This window comes from Artibeus jamaicensis, unplaced genomic scaffold (genome assembly GCF_021234435.1).
Source record: "Artibeus jamaicensis isolate MK-2021 breed Jamaican fruit bat unplaced genomic scaffold, CSHL_Jam_final contig_585, whole genome shotgun sequence".
In the NCBI taxonomy this organism is placed as follows: Eukaryota; Metazoa; Chordata; class Mammalia; order Chiroptera; family Phyllostomidae; genus Artibeus; species Artibeus jamaicensis.
In genome coordinates, this window is record NW_026521894.1 from 2076101 (window position 1) to 2096385 (window position 20285).

General features: G+C 40.0%; 1 protein-coding gene across 9 annotated transcripts in view; it reads left to right on the forward strand.

The window, feature by feature from the left end:
• Positions 1 to 20285, forward strand: part of USP28 (ubiquitin specific peptidase 28) — a 72894-nt gene that overhangs the window by 30907 nt on the left and 21702 nt on the right. For 3 of the 9 annotated variants that reach the window (XM_037151321.2, XM_053670448.1, XM_037151315.2), the window contains exons 6-13: positions 1681 to 1767; positions 2556 to 2693; positions 3627 to 3700; positions 5299 to 5378; positions 6807 to 6955; positions 8679 to 8806; positions 13171 to 13266; positions 16677 to 16856. In XM_037151321.2, the coding sequence (XP_037007216.2) occupies positions 1681 to 1767; positions 2556 to 2693; positions 3627 to 3700; positions 5299 to 5378; positions 6807 to 6955; positions 8679 to 8806; positions 13171 to 13266; positions 16677 to 16856 (932 nt within the window). The other 6 variants (XM_053670446.1, XM_037151316.2, XM_053670447.1 and 3 more) reach the window with 5 other exon arrangements.

A 20285-nucleotide genomic window follows, 5' to 3' on the forward strand; every position in this document is an offset into this window, starting at 1 on the left:
TGGGTTAGCTAGACAGTTGAGGTGGAAGAAGACAGTGAGCCGTTGGTCCCAGTCCAGTTATACACTCACCCTAGTGGTTGAATCCCATTGGGCCTTGTGATTGCATGAGGGAAGTTGGAGACCAGTTGTCTACCCTGGATGCTGCTTAAGCAGCCAAGGAGCAGTGAACAGCAGCTACTACCTTAGTGGACGCCATGCATCATGGGAGTGAATGGAGTGGAAGGGCTGGTTAGCATGTCCAGAATGAGTGGTAGATGGGGAATGTAACTGATCCTTATCACTGACTCTTGGTCAGCATTGTTAAAAAACAAACAAACAAGTTTAACAATTTTGCAGTATGAGCTTGTGATTGATGCTTTAAGTAGAAATCAGGACTGTTTTAAAGACTTAAGGTTCAGTATTTTTGAACACATATTCATCTAGGATGTAACTAAGTTGAGTGAACTGTAACTATTAAACAGTTTTTAGCTTTTCTCAAGTTCTGTTGTAGGATGTACTTAAGCAGTAAGTGTTTAGGTCAAAGCAGTTGAATTATATTAATTGTCACTCTTACACCTCATTACACTGAATGCTGTTTGGAAGCCATACTTATTTTTTTGGTAAAACTCAATATAGGATCTGTGTCTACATTTAAAAAATGAAACATTTAACAGGAACCTAATCAAGAAAACAAACAGACAAGCAAAATATCACCAAAGACACTGAAATAGAGAAGAGGCTGACAGGGACCAGAGGGGAGAGGGGAGGGAATTTCAGGGGAAAAGGGGAAGGGTTTATAGGAACAAGTATGAAGGACACATGGACAAGAACGGGCTGCAGGGGGCGGGTGGAAATGGGAGGGAGGTGGCGAGGGCTGGGCGGGTGGGCTGGCGTGGGAGTAAGAGGCAGAAAACTGCACTTGAACAACAACTTAAATAAAAACAAAGAAAAACATTTGGCAAAAAAAAAGTTTCAGTGTGCAGGCTGCAGGGGCTTTCATTTAAAAGGTAGTTTGTGATAAGGAGTTATGGTCAGTCATATAAGGAATTTGAAGAACATTACCTTTCAAAAGATATTCATAGTAGAAAAATGTATGATTTACAAAACAATTAAAAGAATGCTTCTTTCTCTATACTTATTACCCAGCTTCAGAAATAAATATTACCGATCTCTGTTCTATTGAATCCCTGTGTGCCCATCCCCAGTCCTATCCTCCCTCCCCTCAGATATGATCACATATGTATGAATCCTAAACAGTGTGTAATATGACTTTATATATAATGATACTTAACATAAATAATATACTCTATTAATATAAAAATATACTTTTTCTGCAACTTTTTTCACACAGTTCATATGTCTGTGATCCATATTGATTCTTGTAGCTCTTGATTAATTCATTTTCACTGTTGTCTAGCAGTCCATTTTATGAAAACATGTTTTCTACAAAATTATTTTAATGACTGCATAGTAGTCTACTGTATAAATATGCTGTAGTTTATTTAGTCTATTCCTCTTGTTAGTTGTTAGGTTCTTTTTAGGTTTTTACTAAAGGGATTAACATTCCTTCAGCTCAGTTTTAATGCATAGTCATTATTATTTTCTTTGACATAATAGAAGTGGAATTACTATGTTGACAGTATTTTTTGCTTCGAGTTATTTTGAAGAAATGCTATGAATTCCTTTCTTTCTTTATTTCAGTCTCTCTTTCAGTTGCCTGAATTTCGAAGACTTGTTCTGAGCTACAGTCTGCCACAGAATGTCCTTGAAAATTGTCCAAGTCACACAGTAAGTTGCTGTTGAGGAATCTTCACTGTTGTTTCGTCCCTTTTGTCCCAAAAGCTTTTAATTTTTCGGCTAAAGTTAGTAACTATGATGCTTTTTGGCTTGTGCTAATGTTATTTTCACTTCAGATGGTTCTTTTTCCTTCTTCGTGACAAGAAAATAAGGATTTGCACAAAGATAAAGTTAAGTAGCAATACAATTGGAAAAATGGCTCCAAGAAAGCTATGCGTCATCCTGCTGGTCTCAGCATTCGGGAGATGCAGAAATCCCTGTTCTGTCCGTGGCCCTCTTCACTGTGGCCCTCTTTCACCTGAGTTCAGCAGCTTTCCTTAGCTCTCTTCTAAATGTTAGTACTTTCTTTGCACTGCCTCCTGTTCACATAGCCACTCAGACCCAGTGGTGCAGAAGAGATGACCAGATGCTGGCGGTCAGGACCTTCCTAGAAGAGGCTTTCATAGTTTCTTGCCAAAGGATGAAGCCTCTTGCCAGTGATCTATGCCTTCCCAGTATTTCACTTGGGTGACAGGAGGGAGGACAACAGCTTCAGAAAGCAAACCTGTTTGCTTTTCTGACACCATTTTCTCTATTGCTTCTACACTGATATTCTTTCAGGTTAGGGTGATCTGCTACAGAGACTGTATCAGAGCACTGGTAACATAGTTTGAGACCTGCCCCTGGTCTAGATCTAGGTAAATATAAATTAGGGAGCGATCACTGATGACTTTCTCTTTATATGTGTTAATTTTCCAAGTAAGAGGTTGTAAGAGTGCACATTGCTGTGTGTTTTACAGGAAAAGAGAAATATCATGTTTATGCAAGAGCTTCAGTATTTGTTTGCCCTGATGATGGGATCAAATCGCAAGTTTGTAGACCCGTCAGCAGCCCTGGATCTCTTAAAGGGAGCGTTCCGATCACCTGAGGAGCAGCAGGTGCAGAAGGCTGTTTTTGCATGTTTTCCCTTAAACTTTGTGGCATTCAAATCATAACTAATAATATTGTAATGTTGCTTTATTTTAACTGTATAATAAACTGTGAACATGACTGAACAGGCCTATGGGTGCCTGCCTTTGCCCTTTATAATGTCTCAGGAACAGGTGGTGGTAGAGGGAGAGAAAGAGAGAGAGTGTGTGTTGGGGGTGCAGGTAGGCTGATAGTTCTACAAAGGAATCTAAAGGGAAGAAGTAGTAGTCGACAGGAGAGAATTATACAGAGGCCCTTGAAGTAAGAGACTGGAAAACATCTCAGTGAATCCTAGCAAAGGGTCACTGAGAAAAGTAAAGTCCTTTGTCTGGGGATGGCGCAGATAAAAATCGTAGCTATCAAACTATCTAAACCTGAGTTCAGCGGCTTTTCTTAGCACTCTTCTAAATGTTAGTACTTTCTTTCCACTGCCTCCTATTAAAAAACAAAGCTCTCACTATTTGAGTGGCTTCTTCCTCATAAAATTAATTTTTTTCTCTAAGGGTCCTACAGTTCTACAAGATCTCAAAATATTTCACAAGTGTCCTGTCTCTATTCAGATCTCACACAAATTCTAGAGGAGTACCGTGTGTTCTTTCGACCTTTTTTTTTTTAAGGCCTAACTGGAAGATTTTGTTAGTTTGTTACAAGATGTGGCTGGAAGTAGCAAAATTCCAGTTTCCTTCCAGCCACATCTTAGAGACTGCCTAACACACCTTCTGTTTTATCTGTAGTAGCTGGGTTCCAGTATTGCTTGTATCTTTATGATATCCGGCTCTAAAATAGAAATGCTTTTATGGTAACAGAATCTTAGTTATCGGTGAGGTAAGAGCAAATGTTTGTTTCCCTAAGTGTAGTCTTGAGACTAACTCATATGCAAATTGTTATTTCCTCTCTTATAGCAAGATGTCAGTGAATTCACACACAAGCTCCTGGATTGGCTAGAGGATGCATTCCAGCTAGCTGTTACTACTAAGTGAGTGTCAAGGATTTGTTTGTACCTCCTACTTACTCACATTGGTCCAGTGAGAATTATGATAAGGGGGAAGGTTACTCAGGTAGAAACTGCTGGTTTTTACAAAACTTCATGGGGTAACCACTCATATATTTGTCCTTGTGTATCCCATTGCCTTTGCTTTTCTCTGAAGATAATAGGTAATCATGTCAACTCATATATTTTTTTTTTGCTAAAAGGGCCATAAATATTAACTTTGTTAAAGTCATAGCCTGTGCTATAAAATGTGTGGATGTGAACATGGTGGCCTAATATAGATACATAAAATTTAATCTAAGACAACTTTTGAAATCTATGTAGACTGTTAGAGAATAGCATTTAGTCATATCAGTCATTGAAAGAAGTGAAATTCAGGACAAAGATACAGGTATCCCTCACCCATTACAGGTGCTGTGAAGTTTGTTTTCTGAATTGCTAGAACTCTGTGTAGAAGAAATGTATAAGACAGCTGTGCATATAGAAACATATATAGTTAATAACAATTTAAGGTAGGCTTGTAGATATAAACTACAGTTGACCCTAGAACAACATGGATTTGAACTGTGTAGGTTCATATACACATTAATTTTTTTTCAGTGAATATATTAGAAAACTTTTTTGGAGATTTGTGACAGTTTGAAAAAACTTACAGATGAACCATATAGCCTAGATATATTTTTGAAATTTAAGAAAAACTTAGGTATGTCATGAGTGCAGAAAATATATATGTATTTTATGATTTTTAATAATTTCTCTAGCTTACTTTTTTGTAAGAATATAGTATATAATACATAACATCCAAAATAGGTGCTAATCAACTGTGTATGTTATCAGTGAGGCTTCAGGTCAGCAGTAGGTTATTAGTAGTTAAGTTTCAGGGGCATCAAAGTTATATACGGACTTCTTAAAAGATTTTATTCGTTTATTTTTAGAGGGAGTGAGAGAGAGAAAGAAAGAAGGGAGAGAAACATCAATGTGCAAGAGAAGCATTGATAACTTGCCTCTCGCATGCCCCCAGCTGGGGACCTGGACCACAACCCAGGCATGTGCCTTGACTGGGCATTGAACCGGCAACCTTGTGGTTTGCAGGATGATGCCCAGTCCAATGAGCCACACCAGTCAGGGCAGTATGTGTGGATTTTCACCTTTTCCCCTAACCTCCTTATTGTTCAAGGGTCAACTGTATTTTCATTCCATTACTATTATGCCACTGGGAAAATTTTTTTCTGTGTATTTGCCAATCTGCACAAGAGGGTTCCTCCTTTTATCTATGTACTACTTCTATACCTTGTCTACCTTGGAGAGAGAGATATATATATATGGAATGTATACAAATACATGTATTAGACTTTCAGCTCCTTAAGGTCAGGGATCATGCCTTGTTATCTTTGTGTTTTCAGATTTTAGCATATACTTGTTCAGTGAATGTTTGGATTGAAATAATTCATTACTTATTTTAAACTATACATGGCTCTTTGGAGTTTAATGAACATGTCCTGTTTTTGCTTTTGAATGATGGTTGGGGTTAGTGTAGTGCTTACCTTATTAAAATGATACTAAGTTGTCTCCTTTTTTAAAAGCAGCAATCCCAGGAACAAATCTGAAAATCCAATGGTGCAGTTATTCTACGGGACTTTCCTCACTGAAGGAGTTCGTGAAGGTAAATTCTCTGCTCTAAACGTTGATGCTAGTCCTGTGACCAAATCTGTATGACTGTGTCAATTTGGGAAGGCAGTGTAATGAAAAGGCTTGAGAATCTGACAAACACAGGTCTGAATGTTGGCTCTGCCTCTTAGTATCTGCGTTTATTGTGGACAGATTGTGTGAGCTCCTGGATCCTTGATCTCTTCACCTGTAAGACGGGCCTGGTCGTTGTCTCAGCGTTGTTACAGTAAACTGTGTGACATTCGCATTGCTCAAATCTAGTGTTAATTTTAGACACACAGTGATGTAACTCAATTTTCTCTGTTGTTTTTTTTCCAATGTAATATCTAATCTCAAAAGGTTTTATTGTGTTAGGCTGCCAGAAATGTTTGTCCACCAGAGAAGCCACATGTTGGACACATGAGGTTTTTTTTTAGTTTCCAAGTATAGAGAATTTTGAGCACATGGATAGACTAGTATAAAAGCTTCCATTAACTCAGCAGCTGTCAGTCCATGGCCAGTCATTCCCCATGTAACCCCTGCCTACTCTTACCCTTCTGATATTCTTTAAAAAAACAACAACAATACTGTCACTCCAAAGAAAATAGTATTTCTTACATCAAATATCTAGTCAGTGTTCAAATGGTTAATTTGTTGTATAATTATATATGGAGGGAGAGTGTGAGTGTTTATTTTTACAGTTTCTTTTTTTTTTTTAATCCTCACTTGAGGACATTTTTTCATTGCTTTTAGAGAGAGAGGGAGAGAGAGAAACGTTGATCAGTTGCCTGCCATACGTGCTGTGACCAGGGATCAAACCCGCAACCTAGGTATGTGCCCTGACTGGGTATCGAAGCCTCAGCCTTTTGGTGTGTGGAATGACGCTCCAACCAACTGAGCCTCCTGGCCAGGGTACAGTTTTATTTTAATTAGGATCCAAATGTGGTTCATTGATGATTGGTTGATATATTTAAGTATCTTTTCAAAATCTACAACCTCTCCCTCATCTGTCAGTCTTTTTTCCTTGAATTTTTTAAAAGAAATTGGGTTGTTCTCCAGTATTTATATCCCCACATGCTGATATTCTGCCGCTTGCATACCTGAGATACAGTTTAACATGTTCTTCTCTACTCCTCTTGTCATAAATTAGTAGTCGCAGCTAGAGACTGGATTCAGGTAAGGCTTTTTTAGGCAAACCAGATTTACGGGCGGTGGGATAGTCTTGATCTGGAGGCATTTAATGTCTGGTTGCCCTTCTCTTTGCAACGTTAGCTGTTGTTAATGGTCAGTGCCTGGATTCACTGGTTCATACAGGTTGCACTTCATATCAGTTCACAGGATGTTGTTGAATTAAGAAGGTAATGTCCTTGTGGTACCAGAAAAAAAGGCTTTGGATAGTGCTATGGTAGTAATGTCTTTTAAAAAGTAATGTTTCTTTGTCTAGGAAAGCCCTTTTGTAACAATGAGACCTTCGGCCAGTATCCCCTTCAGGTAAATGGTTATCGCAACTTAGACGAATGTTTGGAAGGGGCCATGGTGGAGGGTGATGTTGAGCTGCTTCCTTCCGATCATTCACTGAAGTACGGACAAGAGGTGAGTTGCTTATTTTTATTTGGTTTGCCGAAGACAAAGCCAGTTCACTAGGACTGAGTGTTTTGGCCACTCGTTTTCCCATCACATGTCAAATAACTTTACACTTAACAGAACTTCAACTAGTCTGAAGTCTGTCATGAGTTGATACGAGTTACTAAGTCTTACTATTTGACAAATAAATTCTTTACCAAAAGTATGAATTTGGAATTTGAGTTAATCGTGTAAAGGTTGCATGCTGCTTCTGATGTTTCAAGTATGATCAAGTTTCTCTCTTTCTGTTGAAGCCTACCTGTACCTGAGTAGGGAGAACCCACCTCCTCCATATTTTCGGAGGGTAAAAGTACAGTGATTAACTCCTATGGTATGCCATTTAGAATATTTTCCCTATTATAGTATTTACTGTTTTCAATTGTAACTTCTGCCTTTGCTTTAAATTTTCTTTTTTAAATTTTATATTCGTTTATTTATTTTTGTGGGTTGGAAAGAAAAGGGGACATTAGAGGGAGAACAAGGGTAATTAATATTTCAAGATTCTAGCTGGGTCAAGAATGAGTGAGTTGCATTTGCAGCAGTACTGTCAACACCACACAGCTTGGATTATTCTCTTTTCATCATATATTTTTGGACAAAATTGCAGCTTATATGATGAGTCCAACTCAATAATTACTATAGGAGAAAGAAAAGCTTTTTTGAATTAAAATAGGGAGCCTAACATGTACTAAGTCCTGATTGGCAGAGCTGAGCAGAGCTCTGTGGTGAATGTGCTTACAGAACGGGGAGTGTTTATTAGCTACTCAGCCCTCTGCAGACCTTTATTTAAGGGTGTGAACTCTTTAAATAGATAAATATATATGAAATCATTATGCTTGTTTGGGCTTAGCCCTGAGGTAGTCAGGCCATCTGGGTTCACCTCGTGCCGACAAGGGTATGTGAAGGGAATGCGGCTGTCTGTACCTTTGGTGAAGGGGACAATTTAAAGCTGTTCATAAAGACCTCTGGCATCCAGGTGAACTGAACAGAAATGCCTTTCCTGGTTCAGCTGTTCCTCATCTATGAGAAGTGACAGTTGAGATCTTTTTATAAGTTAGGCCTTTCTTTTCTTGAAATTCAAGGTAACATTGTGGGTTCATTTGTTGGGGTCTCTTAGAAGAAGGCTGTCAATTGTTGGAATTGAGAAGTTTTCTCAGAAACTTGAGAACTCATAATCATGAGGCTATTCCAGGTTTGATTTTTAGACACAAAGACGATTCAAATTATGGTTAATAGACTATAAATAAATAGTTCATAATATATGTACACGTATTAGTGTTTGTAGCTGATTCATAGAGATAGTTATCTCCTTACTTACATGCTACTTAGATCATAGTTTCTAATTCTCTGGTTAGACTAGCCATTTTCTTCAGGTTTTCAATCTCTCGAGTACCGATGGCTTCATGAATGAGTTGTAGGTGCTTGGTGCAGTTCCCGTATTTAAGGGTGGTCCTTTCTGAGATGACAGTGGAGTTGGAGTGTAGAGGAATGTTCAGCCATGTTCCCAGGGGGGGCATGACTCTGAGTCGTCATTTCCCTTAGGAAATGAGATTGAACAAAAGCCCTAGTATGAGTTTGTTTTGAATATAAATTCTATACCAAAAGAACAAATTTGATGAGGGGTATTTTAAGTCTGGCTGTTGCCATTTCCTAAAAATAACTTCTTTCTCCCACATTTCTACTCCTGGCATAGTGTTGGTTTACAAAACTACCTCCAGTGTTGACCTTTGAACTGTCAAGATTCGAGTTCAATCAATCCCTTGGTCAACCAGAGAAAATTCACAATAAACTGGAATTTCCTCAGATAATTTACATGGACAGGTGAGTGCTTCTGATGGATTGTCTCCCCCCCCCCCCCAAATTTCAGCAAGTTTTTATTCGGAATTTGACAAACTGATTTTTTTTAAAGATTTTATTTATTTTGTTTTTTAAAAAATATATTTTATTGATTATGCTATTATAGTTGTCCCATTTTCCCCCTTTGTTCCCCTCTGCCCTGCACATACCCTCCCACCCGAATTCCCCCCCTTTAGTTCATGTCCATGGGTCATACATACAAGTTCTTTGGCTTCTACATTTCCTATACTGTTCTTAACCTCACCTGTCTATTTTCTACCTACCATTTAATGCTACTTATTATCTGTACCTTTTCCCCCTCTCTCACCCTCCCACTCCCCTTTTGCTAACCCTCCATGTGATCTCCATTTCTGTGATTCTGTTCCTGTTCTAGTTGTTTGCTTAGTTTGTTTCTGTTTTAGATTCGGTTGTTAATAACTGTGAGTTTGTTGTCATTTTACTGTTCATATTTTTAATCATTTTCTTTTTCTTAGGTAAGTCTCTTTAACATTTCACATAATAAGGGCTTGGTGATGATGCACTCCTTTAACTTGACCTTAACTGGGAAGCACTTTATCTGCCCTTCCATTCTAAGTGATATCTTTGATGGATAGAGTCATCTTGGATGTCTTGCATTTCATGACTTCGAACACTTCTTTCCAGCCCCTTCTTGCCTGCAAGGTTGCTTTTGAGAAATCAGCTGCTAGACTTAGGGGTACTCCTTTGTAGGCAACTGTCTCCTTTTCTTTTGCTGCTTTTAAGATTCTCTTATCTTTAATCTTGGGTAACATAATTATGATGTGCTTGGTGTGTGCTTCCTTGCATCCTACTTCTTTGGGACTCTGAGCTTCCTGGACTTCCTGGAAGACTATTTCCTTTGCCAGATTAGGGAAATTCTTCATTATTTATTCAAGTAAGTTTTCAATTTCTTGCTCTTCCTCTTTTTATTCTGGTAACCCTGTATGATTTGGATGTTAGAATGTTTAAAGATGACCTGGAGGTTCCTAAGCCTCTCCTCATTGTTTTGAATTCTTGTTTCTTCATTCTGTTCTGGTTGAATGTTTCTTTCTTCCTTTTGTTCCAACTTATTGATCTAAGTCCCAGTTTCCTTCCTGTCACTGTTGGTTCCCTGTACATTTTCCTATATTTGAATTAGCATAGCCTTCATTTTTTCATGTAGCCATATTCAACCAATTCTGTAAGCATCCTGATTACGAGCGTTTTGAACTGTGCATCTGATAGGTTGGGTATCTCTTCATCACTTAGTTGTATTTTTTCTGAAGCTTTAATCTGTTCTTGCATTTGGGCCATGTTTTTTTGTCCCAGGGCACCTGTTATGTAGTGAGGGGTGGAGCCTTAGGTGTTCACCAGGGCAGGGCAACCCACGTTGCTGCATTTTGACGCTGTATGTGGGGATGGGGCCGAGAGGGAACAGTGCCACTTGTTATGGTCTCTGCCAGTTTTCAGTCACTTCCCCCACTACCCACAAGCAAAGTAGGCCCTTCTGGTGCTGATTCCCAGGTTGGTGGGCTTGTGTACATTTTAGGACCCTGTGGGTCTCTCCAGTGAACTCTCTTGTGAGGCTGGGAGTTTCTCCTGCTGCTGCCTCAACCCCACAGGTGTTTTCAGTCGGAGGTTTGGGGCTTTATTTCCCTGGGCTGGAACCCTGGATAGCAGGTCTGTCTCACTCCCCAGTTGTTCCTCTGGCTTATCTACATGTGAATGTGGGACCACTCAGTCCCCAGTCTGCTGCCAGCCTGGGTCTGTGAGTGGCAGCCTTACTTGCCCCAGCCCTCCAGCCGGAGTCCTCTCTACCCAGCTGCTGGTCTTCGCTCCTCCTACTCATCTGGATGAATGTTTCTTAACTCCTTGGTTGTCAGACTTCCATACAGTTCAATTTTCTGTCAGTTCTGGGGGTTTTTTGTTTTTAAATTGTTGTTGTCCTCCTTTTGTTGTGTGAAGGAGGCACAGTGTGTCTACCTACACTTTCATTTTGGCTGGAAGTGTGTCTTTGATATATTGCAGCAGAAGTGAGCCCATACTAAGTATATTATGCATATAAATCATTTTTTAAATCCTTATCCGAGAATAAATTTTGTTTATTAATTTTAGAGAGAGAGGAAGGGAGAAAGAGAAACATCGATGAGAGAGAGAAACATAGGTCGGTTGCTTTCCATATGTGTCCTGACAGGAGGTGGAACCTGCAAGCTAGGTATGTGCCCTGACTGGGAATCAAACCTGAGACCTTTCTGGTATATGGGATGATGCTCCAGCCAACTGAGCCACCAGGACAGAACAAGCATTTGCATTTCTGAGGAGCTCTCAGGATACTGCTAATGATGCTTCTTATCTCTGTACCACAATTTGGGGAGCTAGGTTTTAGGTGAAGCCCTGCAAATTTGAGGGTGAAGAACAGTATGTGGAGTACCCACAGTCTTTTCTTTCTAGTCTGGTTTATTGATGTATAGTTTCCATATGAAAAAAAGTTACCATTTTTAGGTATACAGCCAATGAGTTTCGACAAATGTATGTAGCCAGGTAACTACCGTCATTGCCAAGATATAGAGCGTTTCCATCACCCAAAAGGTATGTGTGCCCCTTTGCAGTCCATCCCTTGGCTCTGCCACTCGTTTTCTGGCCCTCTAGTTATGCATTTCTAGAATGTTATAATTAAGAACATTAATATTTAGTATATACCTTGGTGTGGCTGTCTTCTTTCATTTACGATTATGGTTTTGAGATTCATCCATGTTGTTGCCGGTATCGGTGATTTGTTCCTTAGTATTACTGAGTAGTGTTCCTTTGCATGGATGTTCCACAGTATTTTTTCCATTCACCAGTTGGTGGACATTTTGGTTGTATTCACTTTTAGGCTATTATGAGCAAAGTTGCTGAAACATTCACATAAAAGTCTTGGTATGGGTTTTAGTGCTTCTGGGTACAATACCCAGGAGTGAGATTGCTGGGTTGTATGAAAAGTACATGTTTATAAGAAATTCCCAAACTGTTTTCCGAAGTGGCCGTATAATTTTACATTTCTACCAGCAGTGTACGAGAGCTCCGTTTGCTCCAAATTCTTGCTGGTATGTGGAGTTATCAGTCTTTTTAGCATTAGCCATTATAGTGGGTTTATAGGACTGTCTTATTTTTTATTTATATATCCCTGATAACTAATGATACTGAACATCTTTTTATATATGTAATTAATGGTCATTAGTATATTTTATTTGGGGAAGTATCTGTTCAAATAGTTTGTCCACTTCTTTATCTGGATTTGTTTTATTCCTGCTGAGTTTTAAGAGTTTTTTAAAAAGTATATTTTGATACAAATTCAAATGTATCCTGTATGCTTGTCTCTTCTGGTTTTTTTCCAGTGTTTTTGAAGAGCAGGAGTTTGAGTTTTGATGAAGTGTAATACACCAGTTTTTCTTTTATAGTTTGTGCTTTTTATCTTCTCACTAAGAAATCTTTGCCGAACCAAGCTCACAAAGATTTTCTTCCATTTTTTTCTTAAAAATTGTATAATTTTAATTCTTAGATTTATGTCTGTGACCCTTTCAGAGTTTGTATTCATATGCAGTGGGAGGTAAAGGGTTTTTCTTTTTTCCGGGGGAGGGGAAGGCGGCCTGTGGCTGTCCAGTTATTCTCTCACCGTTTGTCGAACAGACGTTCCCATCCCTCGTTGAATTACTTTGGGACTTTCCTCAAAATTAATTCATCTTATATTTGTGGGTCTGTTTCTGGGGTCTCTATTCTGCCTGTGGTCTGGTCTTCTGTCAGTGCCACATTGTCTTGGTTACTGTGGTTTTATTATATATCTTGACCTCAGTATAAGTTCTCCAAGTTTGTTTTCCTTTTTTCAAAACTGCTTCGGTTACCCAGGTCCTTTGCATTTCTGTATAAAGTTAGAATCAGCTTGTCAATATCTACCTGATAGCAATTGAAATTTTGATTGGATTGCATTGAATCTGCAGATCAATTTGGGGAAATTGATTTAACAAGTTTTAGTCCTTTAACCATTAATGTGGTAGGATAGCTTCATTTATTTAATGCTTTATGAATTTCTCTCACTGTTTTGTCATTTTTATTGTACAGTTCTTGCACATATTTAATTGTCCATCCTTAAATTCATGTTTGATTTTATTGTAATTGATTTTTTTAAATCTCATTAGCTCCAGGCTGTGCCTCCAGAGGAAAGCTTTCATTTTTCACCTTTAAATATGATGTTAATTATGTTTTCATAGATGCCCTTTGTCTAATTGAGGGTTTCCTTATATCCTAGTTTGCCGAGACTTAGTGTTATCAATGTTTTTAAATATAAATTGTGTTTTGGGGCTTATTTTTTTTAGGTACATGTACAGGAACAAAGAGCTTATTCGAAGTAAGAGAGAGTGTATTCGGAAGTTGAAGGAGGAAGTAAAAGTCCTACAGCAAAAATTGGAAAGGTAAATCAAGGATACCTGTGCTTAGAAAGGTCTAGGAGTGGAACACTGAATTCAGATAATTTGCTTGTAAAATTAATTCAGAGTTTAAGTCTTAGCCAGTGTATTTCATAAAGTAAAAATTTTTTCTAAGTGTGCAGCAGTCTTCACATACCCAGGGATGTAAGCGACCCTGAGCCACGCAGTCAGTTGCTGGCAGTGCGCCGCAGAGGCCCTTCGCTTTGGCCTCCCGCCTTGCCACCTTTTTCACAAGCATGAGGGAGGCGGTTGTCATAGTACTTCTCTCCCTTTGTCTTGGGAAAACAGTTTCTGAAGTGTCTGGGAAAGGTGAAAAGCAATACAAATAAAAGTGCTGTTCTAACCCGGAGCAGTACTAACTGATTAAAAAGGCTAATATTTCTGATACATACCAAGTTTCTTGTCTTATAGAGGAATCACTCCCTTTTGTTTGTTTATTTTACACTCTTTCTGTGGCATCACCCCTATGATTTCCTAAGGGAGGAGTCAGTGTAATGTTCTACTCAAGGCAGAGCCTGTTGATTTAGCATTTAGGAAGGAATCTCATACACTGTCGGTGGTTTTTTCCCCCTTTATCTGCTTAACAGTTTTGCTGCTATCACCACCCCAGCTCTATCCCACTTCATTGCTTGGTCATTAACTTTTCTGAAAGGCAGTGCTTTGTATACCAGTCCGTGATAGACCTAGTACCACTAGTTCCCTCTGCTCTCAGCTCCCTCTCTCTCACTTAGGGAGAACTTACCCGAAACAACTATGATGGCTCATCTCTTTGTCTTAGTGCTTAAGCTGAGGATTGATTTCTCAGATTTTGTCCTGAGAATGATTTACAGGACTCTCCTTGCAACAATATTTCACTTTCAAAGTTTTAATGATACTTTTTAAGACTGGAAAGTTTTAATTGTTTTATAGAACCAAATATACCTGATGTAAGCTCAGAATACTCAGTTTACCAGTAACCAACAAGACATTCAGGTTTATTTGGATTTTAAAACAGTGTATCAGAGCATTTTCTGTAGTATGATATTGTTCTTTTATAAATAAAATGACTTTTTAAATTTCAGATCATTTAACTTGGGTAATTTTTTTATAAAGTGCTTGTTTATGTGTGACATACTCCTGGGAAAATAAATATACAAGACACTGTTCATTAGGTAGTGGGACTGAGATGGAGGTGGGTGACTTTTATGATTTCTTTTACACTATTTTGTATTTGAATTTTCTTACTAGGTGATTGTATTGCTTTCATCATTAAAAACCAAGTTCACCATTTCTTCTCTAAGATACCTTGATATAAAATTAAAAATAAGCCCTGGCTGGTGTGGTTCAATGAATCGCATTTTGGCCTGCAAACAAAAAGGGTTGCTGGTTTGATTCCCAGTCAGGGCACGTGCCTGGGTTGTGGGCCAGGTCCCCAGTAGGGGGTGTACAAGAGGCAACCACACATTGATGTTTCTCTCTCTCTTTCTCCTTCCCTTCCCCTCTCTAAAAATAAATAACTAAAATTTTTTAAATTAAATTAAAAATAAGATTTTTTAACATACAGTATAGATATCTTTTTAAAACAACCTTTGCTCCAATTTTATTAATTAATGCAGATGCTGCATTGTATAAAGTAGTTGATATGAAGGAATTCAATTAAAAAACAGGAAAATAATGTCATAAAATTGAAGATAAGTTTCTTTTCTTTTTTAAAAAAATTGTATTTGTTTTTAAAGAGAGGGGAAGGGAGGGAGAAAAACATCAGTGTGTGGTTACCTCTCATGTGCCCCCTACTGGGGACCTGGCCCACAACCCAGGTATGTGCCCTGACTGGGAATTGAACTGACAACCCTTTGTTTCACAGGCCAGCACTCAACCACTGAGCCACACCAGCCAGGGGTGAAGAGACGTTTCTTAGAGAAAAATTTTTCCTGAAATTTTATATGAGTATCATATTAAAATACAGCAAACCTGCAAAGAGTCACAGATACAAAATGATGGTTTAAAATCCTGTGGCAGATTATTAATATTGCATTGCTAGTAAGAAAATGTTTCCTTTGGTCCAGGCCAGTAGTATGTTAATTAATTCAGCAAACACTTAGGGCTTAAGAAGATACATTATTCGATAGACGAGAAGTTTAGTTTGTATACTGTAGGAGTTCAGAGACAAAAGATGTTTTTTTCCAGCATTGGAAGGATGACATATTGGGAAAGATTTCATGGAGAAAGCAGATCTTGAAAGAAAGCATTTAGATAAGCTGATAATAGAAATTAAGGCAAGGAAATATATTTAAGGAATAGAACAGTTCTTTAAGGTTCCTTTAGCTTTGCATATTCAACATCCTTTTTTAATGAAACTTGTATCTCTCTGCAGTATCCAGGTCCACAGCAGCAGTCATTCCATTTCTCCTCTGTTAGTGAAGACGAAGTGTATTCGCTCCATATCCTCTAACATATGGTTGACTTTGAGTTGCACTGTACTTATTTTCCGCTGGTGTTTTCATTTCATAGTGTGTTTTTTGATACAGAAATAGGCACTTTTCCTTCTTCCTAGTTCTATAGCTGTTTCTTTTTTTCGCTTTATTCGGAGAAGAAAAATGTGAAGTGACTCTATGTAAATAGAATCTCAGCATTACAGAGTTTACTTGTACCAGTTAGTCAACTTAATTATTGTACCATTTTAAACTCTGTGTACTCCAGTGAACTGTAGAATTCATTAAAGTAAATTTCTTTACTGAGTCTAACATGGACTAATAATGGCAGAATATTGGGTATTACTAAAATTTGCTGGCTATTTTGGTTACACACTTCAGGTATTTATGATTTACTAATCCCAAAGAAATCTTGAATATCTCGTGCCTGGTCTGTGCTGTCAGGTGTGTGAATAACAGGGAACTCAGGGCTCTGCAAAAGAAAGATTTGCTAGTTTTCTCGAACTTCAACCTTTATCAACACACACCTCCCCTCTCCAGCTTTCTTTCCCTTTTCCCCTAATAATTGTGAAGTGGTTGATGTAAAGGACAGCAAAGAAACCTCTTGGCTGCTAGTTCAACAGCATAATTTTCAGATTTGAGTACTGGTTATATTTCTATTTTCCTTTAAGGAATAGCATTTACTTTTAGGATCGGAGCCTAAATGTGACATGATAGTGGGAGAAAGAATAACTGGCATGACTTTGATGAGGAGACCATTTGAATTGTTTTCTGCCAGGTATAGAAACTTAGGTTAAGATTTTTTACTTTTGTAGTTAGAGACGTTTTTTGCCCTATAGATTTTCTGAGTAATGTATTAAATATTGTGTAGGCTTTCGCAATAGCTTTTTCATTGACTCTTCACACAATAACAGATCTTTTGTCAGCAAGCCTCAAAATATAAGACAGAACGGCCAGTAGCGTACCATTGTCTTTGCCTCTTAGGTATGTGAAGTATGGCTCAGGCCCAGCTCGGTTCCCACTCCCGGACATGCTGAAATATGTGATTGAATTTGCTAGTACAAAACCGTGCTCGGAGCGCTCTGTGTCTCAGAGTGACGCAAGCATGACATTACCACTTTCTCCAGTGCACTGCCCAGTCTCTGACCTGACATCCAAGGAAAGGTAATGGATTTCTTTAATAATATATACATATTTTTTGTGTTTAATTTGAACTGTGCACCATCTTTCCAGCTGATTAACACTCACCCCATATAAGCTCAAGGTCTATGAGCGTTCTGTCTTCAAAGGTAGGGTTTTGCCAACTGTCGCTTGGGAAAGTGTTCAAATTCCCACCAGGGCACTCACCTTGCCCATGGGACGGTTGGGGTTCAGATGCTCCCTGAGCTATCTGGAATGAGAGGAGACCTCAGCTCTTGCTCTTCTAAACATTTTAACTCTTCCTACTGAAAGTATGCATGGCTAAGTAAACATCAAGGAAAGGGAGGCTTATTCACAAATAGAAAATTAGAATATGGAAAGAACTGGCTAGCAATTGAAGAGGACGGCCTAGAGAGACTGATTATCCAGGGAAGAAGCAGGGAAGCCAAGGCTCGTGAGCCCTCTGATTCTGCTGTGGCTGAGGCACATGGGCACCCTCCGTAGCCTGGAGGGTCAGCTTGCATTAGATTTGATGTGTGTGTCCTCATTTAAATATCAAACAAATAAAAAACGCTAGAACCTATTTATTAAAAGGTTAGGTTTTTTGTTTTTGTTTTTTAAGAAAGAGCATCTTGCCTTGGCCAGGTGGCTCAGTTGGAAGAGTCATCCCATACACCAAAAGGTCACAGAGTTGATTCCCGGTCTGGGCAATACCTAGGTTGCGAGTATGATCCCCAGTTGGGGTGTGTGCACGAGGCAGTTGAGTGATGTTTCTCACATTAATGTTTTTGTCTCTCTCCCTTCATCTTTCTCTAAAATCAATAAGCATATGCTCAGATGGGAATTTGAAAAAAAAAAGATCACGTCTTAACTGCAGAATTATTAAATCAACAGCAGTACTTCCTTCAGTACATTGCAAAGCACTTTTCAGGGCCAGGGCCCCACATTGCAAACACTTTCTCGCATAATATGACGTTTAAAAAATATTATGGCCAGTACTGAGGTTCACATCAGCTTTCCATTGGAGACGAGGGGTAAAAGTCAGCTCATCTGAAAGCATCAGCAGCTGTTGATGATGGGGAGAGGGCCAGTTCTAATGCTACTAATCTCTGAGAGAGCTGGGGTGGGTGGACCGAAGCAGGTGCCTCCAGGGCCTCACTCCTACGGCCTCCTAGAGCACCTTCTGGAATGGGGAATATATTCACAGGCCTAAGGAAAACAGGGTCAGGCTCAGGCTGCACTGCCTACCCCAGGCTGGGCTCCTGCCTGCTCAGGGATTTGGGATAATTTGGGCTGTGTTTGTGGTGGAGCATTAATGCTGCTGTGGGGGGATAGGATGGGGATAAGGAGCTATCCTGGATTTTCTTTCTTTCATACTACATATCACATCTGTCAGCATATGCTGTTGGCATATCCAGAATCTTCCCCATCTCACCACCTTCACCATCTCACAGGTTCAGCCCACTGACATCCCTGGCCTGGGTTATGGCATTTGCCCTCTCTAGTCCTTCAACATATGAGCCAGAATGACTCCTGCATTTAAAATATGTCAGATCCTGTCCCTCTGCCTGAAACCCTGCAGTGGCTGCTATTTCCCTCAAACCAAAATTCAGTGTCCCTTCTGTAACCCACAGGCCCCCCCATCACTGTGACCTCATCTCTAACTGCCTCCTCTCCACTCCTGTCTTCCAGCTACTCTGGTCTCTGCTATTTCCTGGATGCTTCAAGGATGTTCCCATAGCAGGGTCTTTGCCTTTGATCTTCCTGCTTGAACCTCAGACCTTGCGTTATGCCTTACTCTCTCCTTCCTTTACGTCTCCTCAAATGTTTCCTGATCTGTGGGGCTCCCTTGGCCATCCTGTGTGAGACAGTACACCCCTACCTTAGCACTCCCCGGGTTATCCATAGCCATTACAGTCACCTGCCTATAACCCTGTGTTCACTTGTTAATTTGCTTATTTCCTGTCTCTCCGCTAGAATATAAATCCAATGAAGATTAGGGATTTGGCTTTGTTTTCTTCTCTGTCCCTAGAACCTAGAGTAGTGCCTGGGACATCACAGGCCCTCGGTAAATACTTGCTGAGTGAGTCAGTGAGTGAGTATGTGAGTACATGATGTGCCCACACTGCCCATTGCCCCCTGCCCCCCAGGGGTCTGCCACCAACTAGGAGATCCAAAGGACATGCAGTTCTCTCTCTCCTAGCCTGGACCAGCTGGGACCCAACAAAGGACACCTTCTGCACCATGGTTATAGCCATCACATGGGCTGGCAGAAAAACCCACACTGCCTAACCAGGGCCCAGCAACCTGACCAAAATTCTCTGCTGGGTCACTGCAAACAGAAAATGAGAGAAAGAGACCAACTCTAGGGCATATTTTTTGTTTGTTTGAAAGTGGAAACTTGTGGATGAGAATCACAGGAAAATTCGGTGATGGTTATTTAACTCCTTTTGCATTTCACAGGGCGGTGGGGAGGGGTCAAGCCGGCCTCATTGGAAATGGCACGTGGAGGACACTAAACAAGCAGCTGATAAATAAACCGTCTGAGACCAGAGGCCTTGGGAAGGAGCACTGGAAACTCCCAGGCCTTCAAGAGGCAGGGCTTGCACTGGGCTACAGACAGAATCAAGAGTGCTGTATAACAAGATATATAGGGTAGTGTTGGGGAATTGGTATTTTTGTACTCTATAGACAGTTTTGGGCACTGCTTTGTTAACATTATATGTGAAAATACACTTTTCCTGCAGTGCTTTCTTGAATTACTCAGCAAGGGTGTTCCTCTTTACATTCTGGGATGAGGGTTTTTCTGGTGAGAAGACGTCACCCAATTGATAATGGGAAAGACAACTTCAGAACTGCGCTCTGGAAGGCAGCGCCCCATCAGTGGTGCTGCCTGGAACCCTGCAGGTACCTGCCCATCTGCCTGTAGTGCACCACTCTGAAGTTCTTAATGCTCCTGTGCTGCAGTTGCCTTGCTTTTCCTGCTCCCTGGAGAAGACACACAAGCTTTGTCTAAGGCCCCCATGGAGGAGCTTTTTCTTGGTCCTGAGAAAAAATGCCTGAGGAGACCAGGCCTGGACTCTGGAGTACCTCTGGAAGAAGCTACAGATTGAAGGACTCTCTGGGGCTTGGCTGTTCCTGCAGAAGCCAGTAGAAGTCATGTTCTGAGATCCAGCTCTTCATTTTCAAACTGGTGGATGAGGAAACCACGAGGCTCAGTATAGCTCCATCATCCACCGAAGGCTTCTGCTGGCTACTCCCTAGGCTGACCGCTCTCACAGGACCAGGAATGCTGGTCTGAAGTGCTCCCCAAAGTGACAGCTTAGGCGGTGCCCAGATACTGGCAAGCCCATAGTGCCAGGTGACTTGGAAAGTGGCTCCTGCTTGTGTGCACCATCTCGAGTCCCAGAGAGAGACTGTGGGGCAGGGAGGGGCTTTGCAGGCACATCAAAG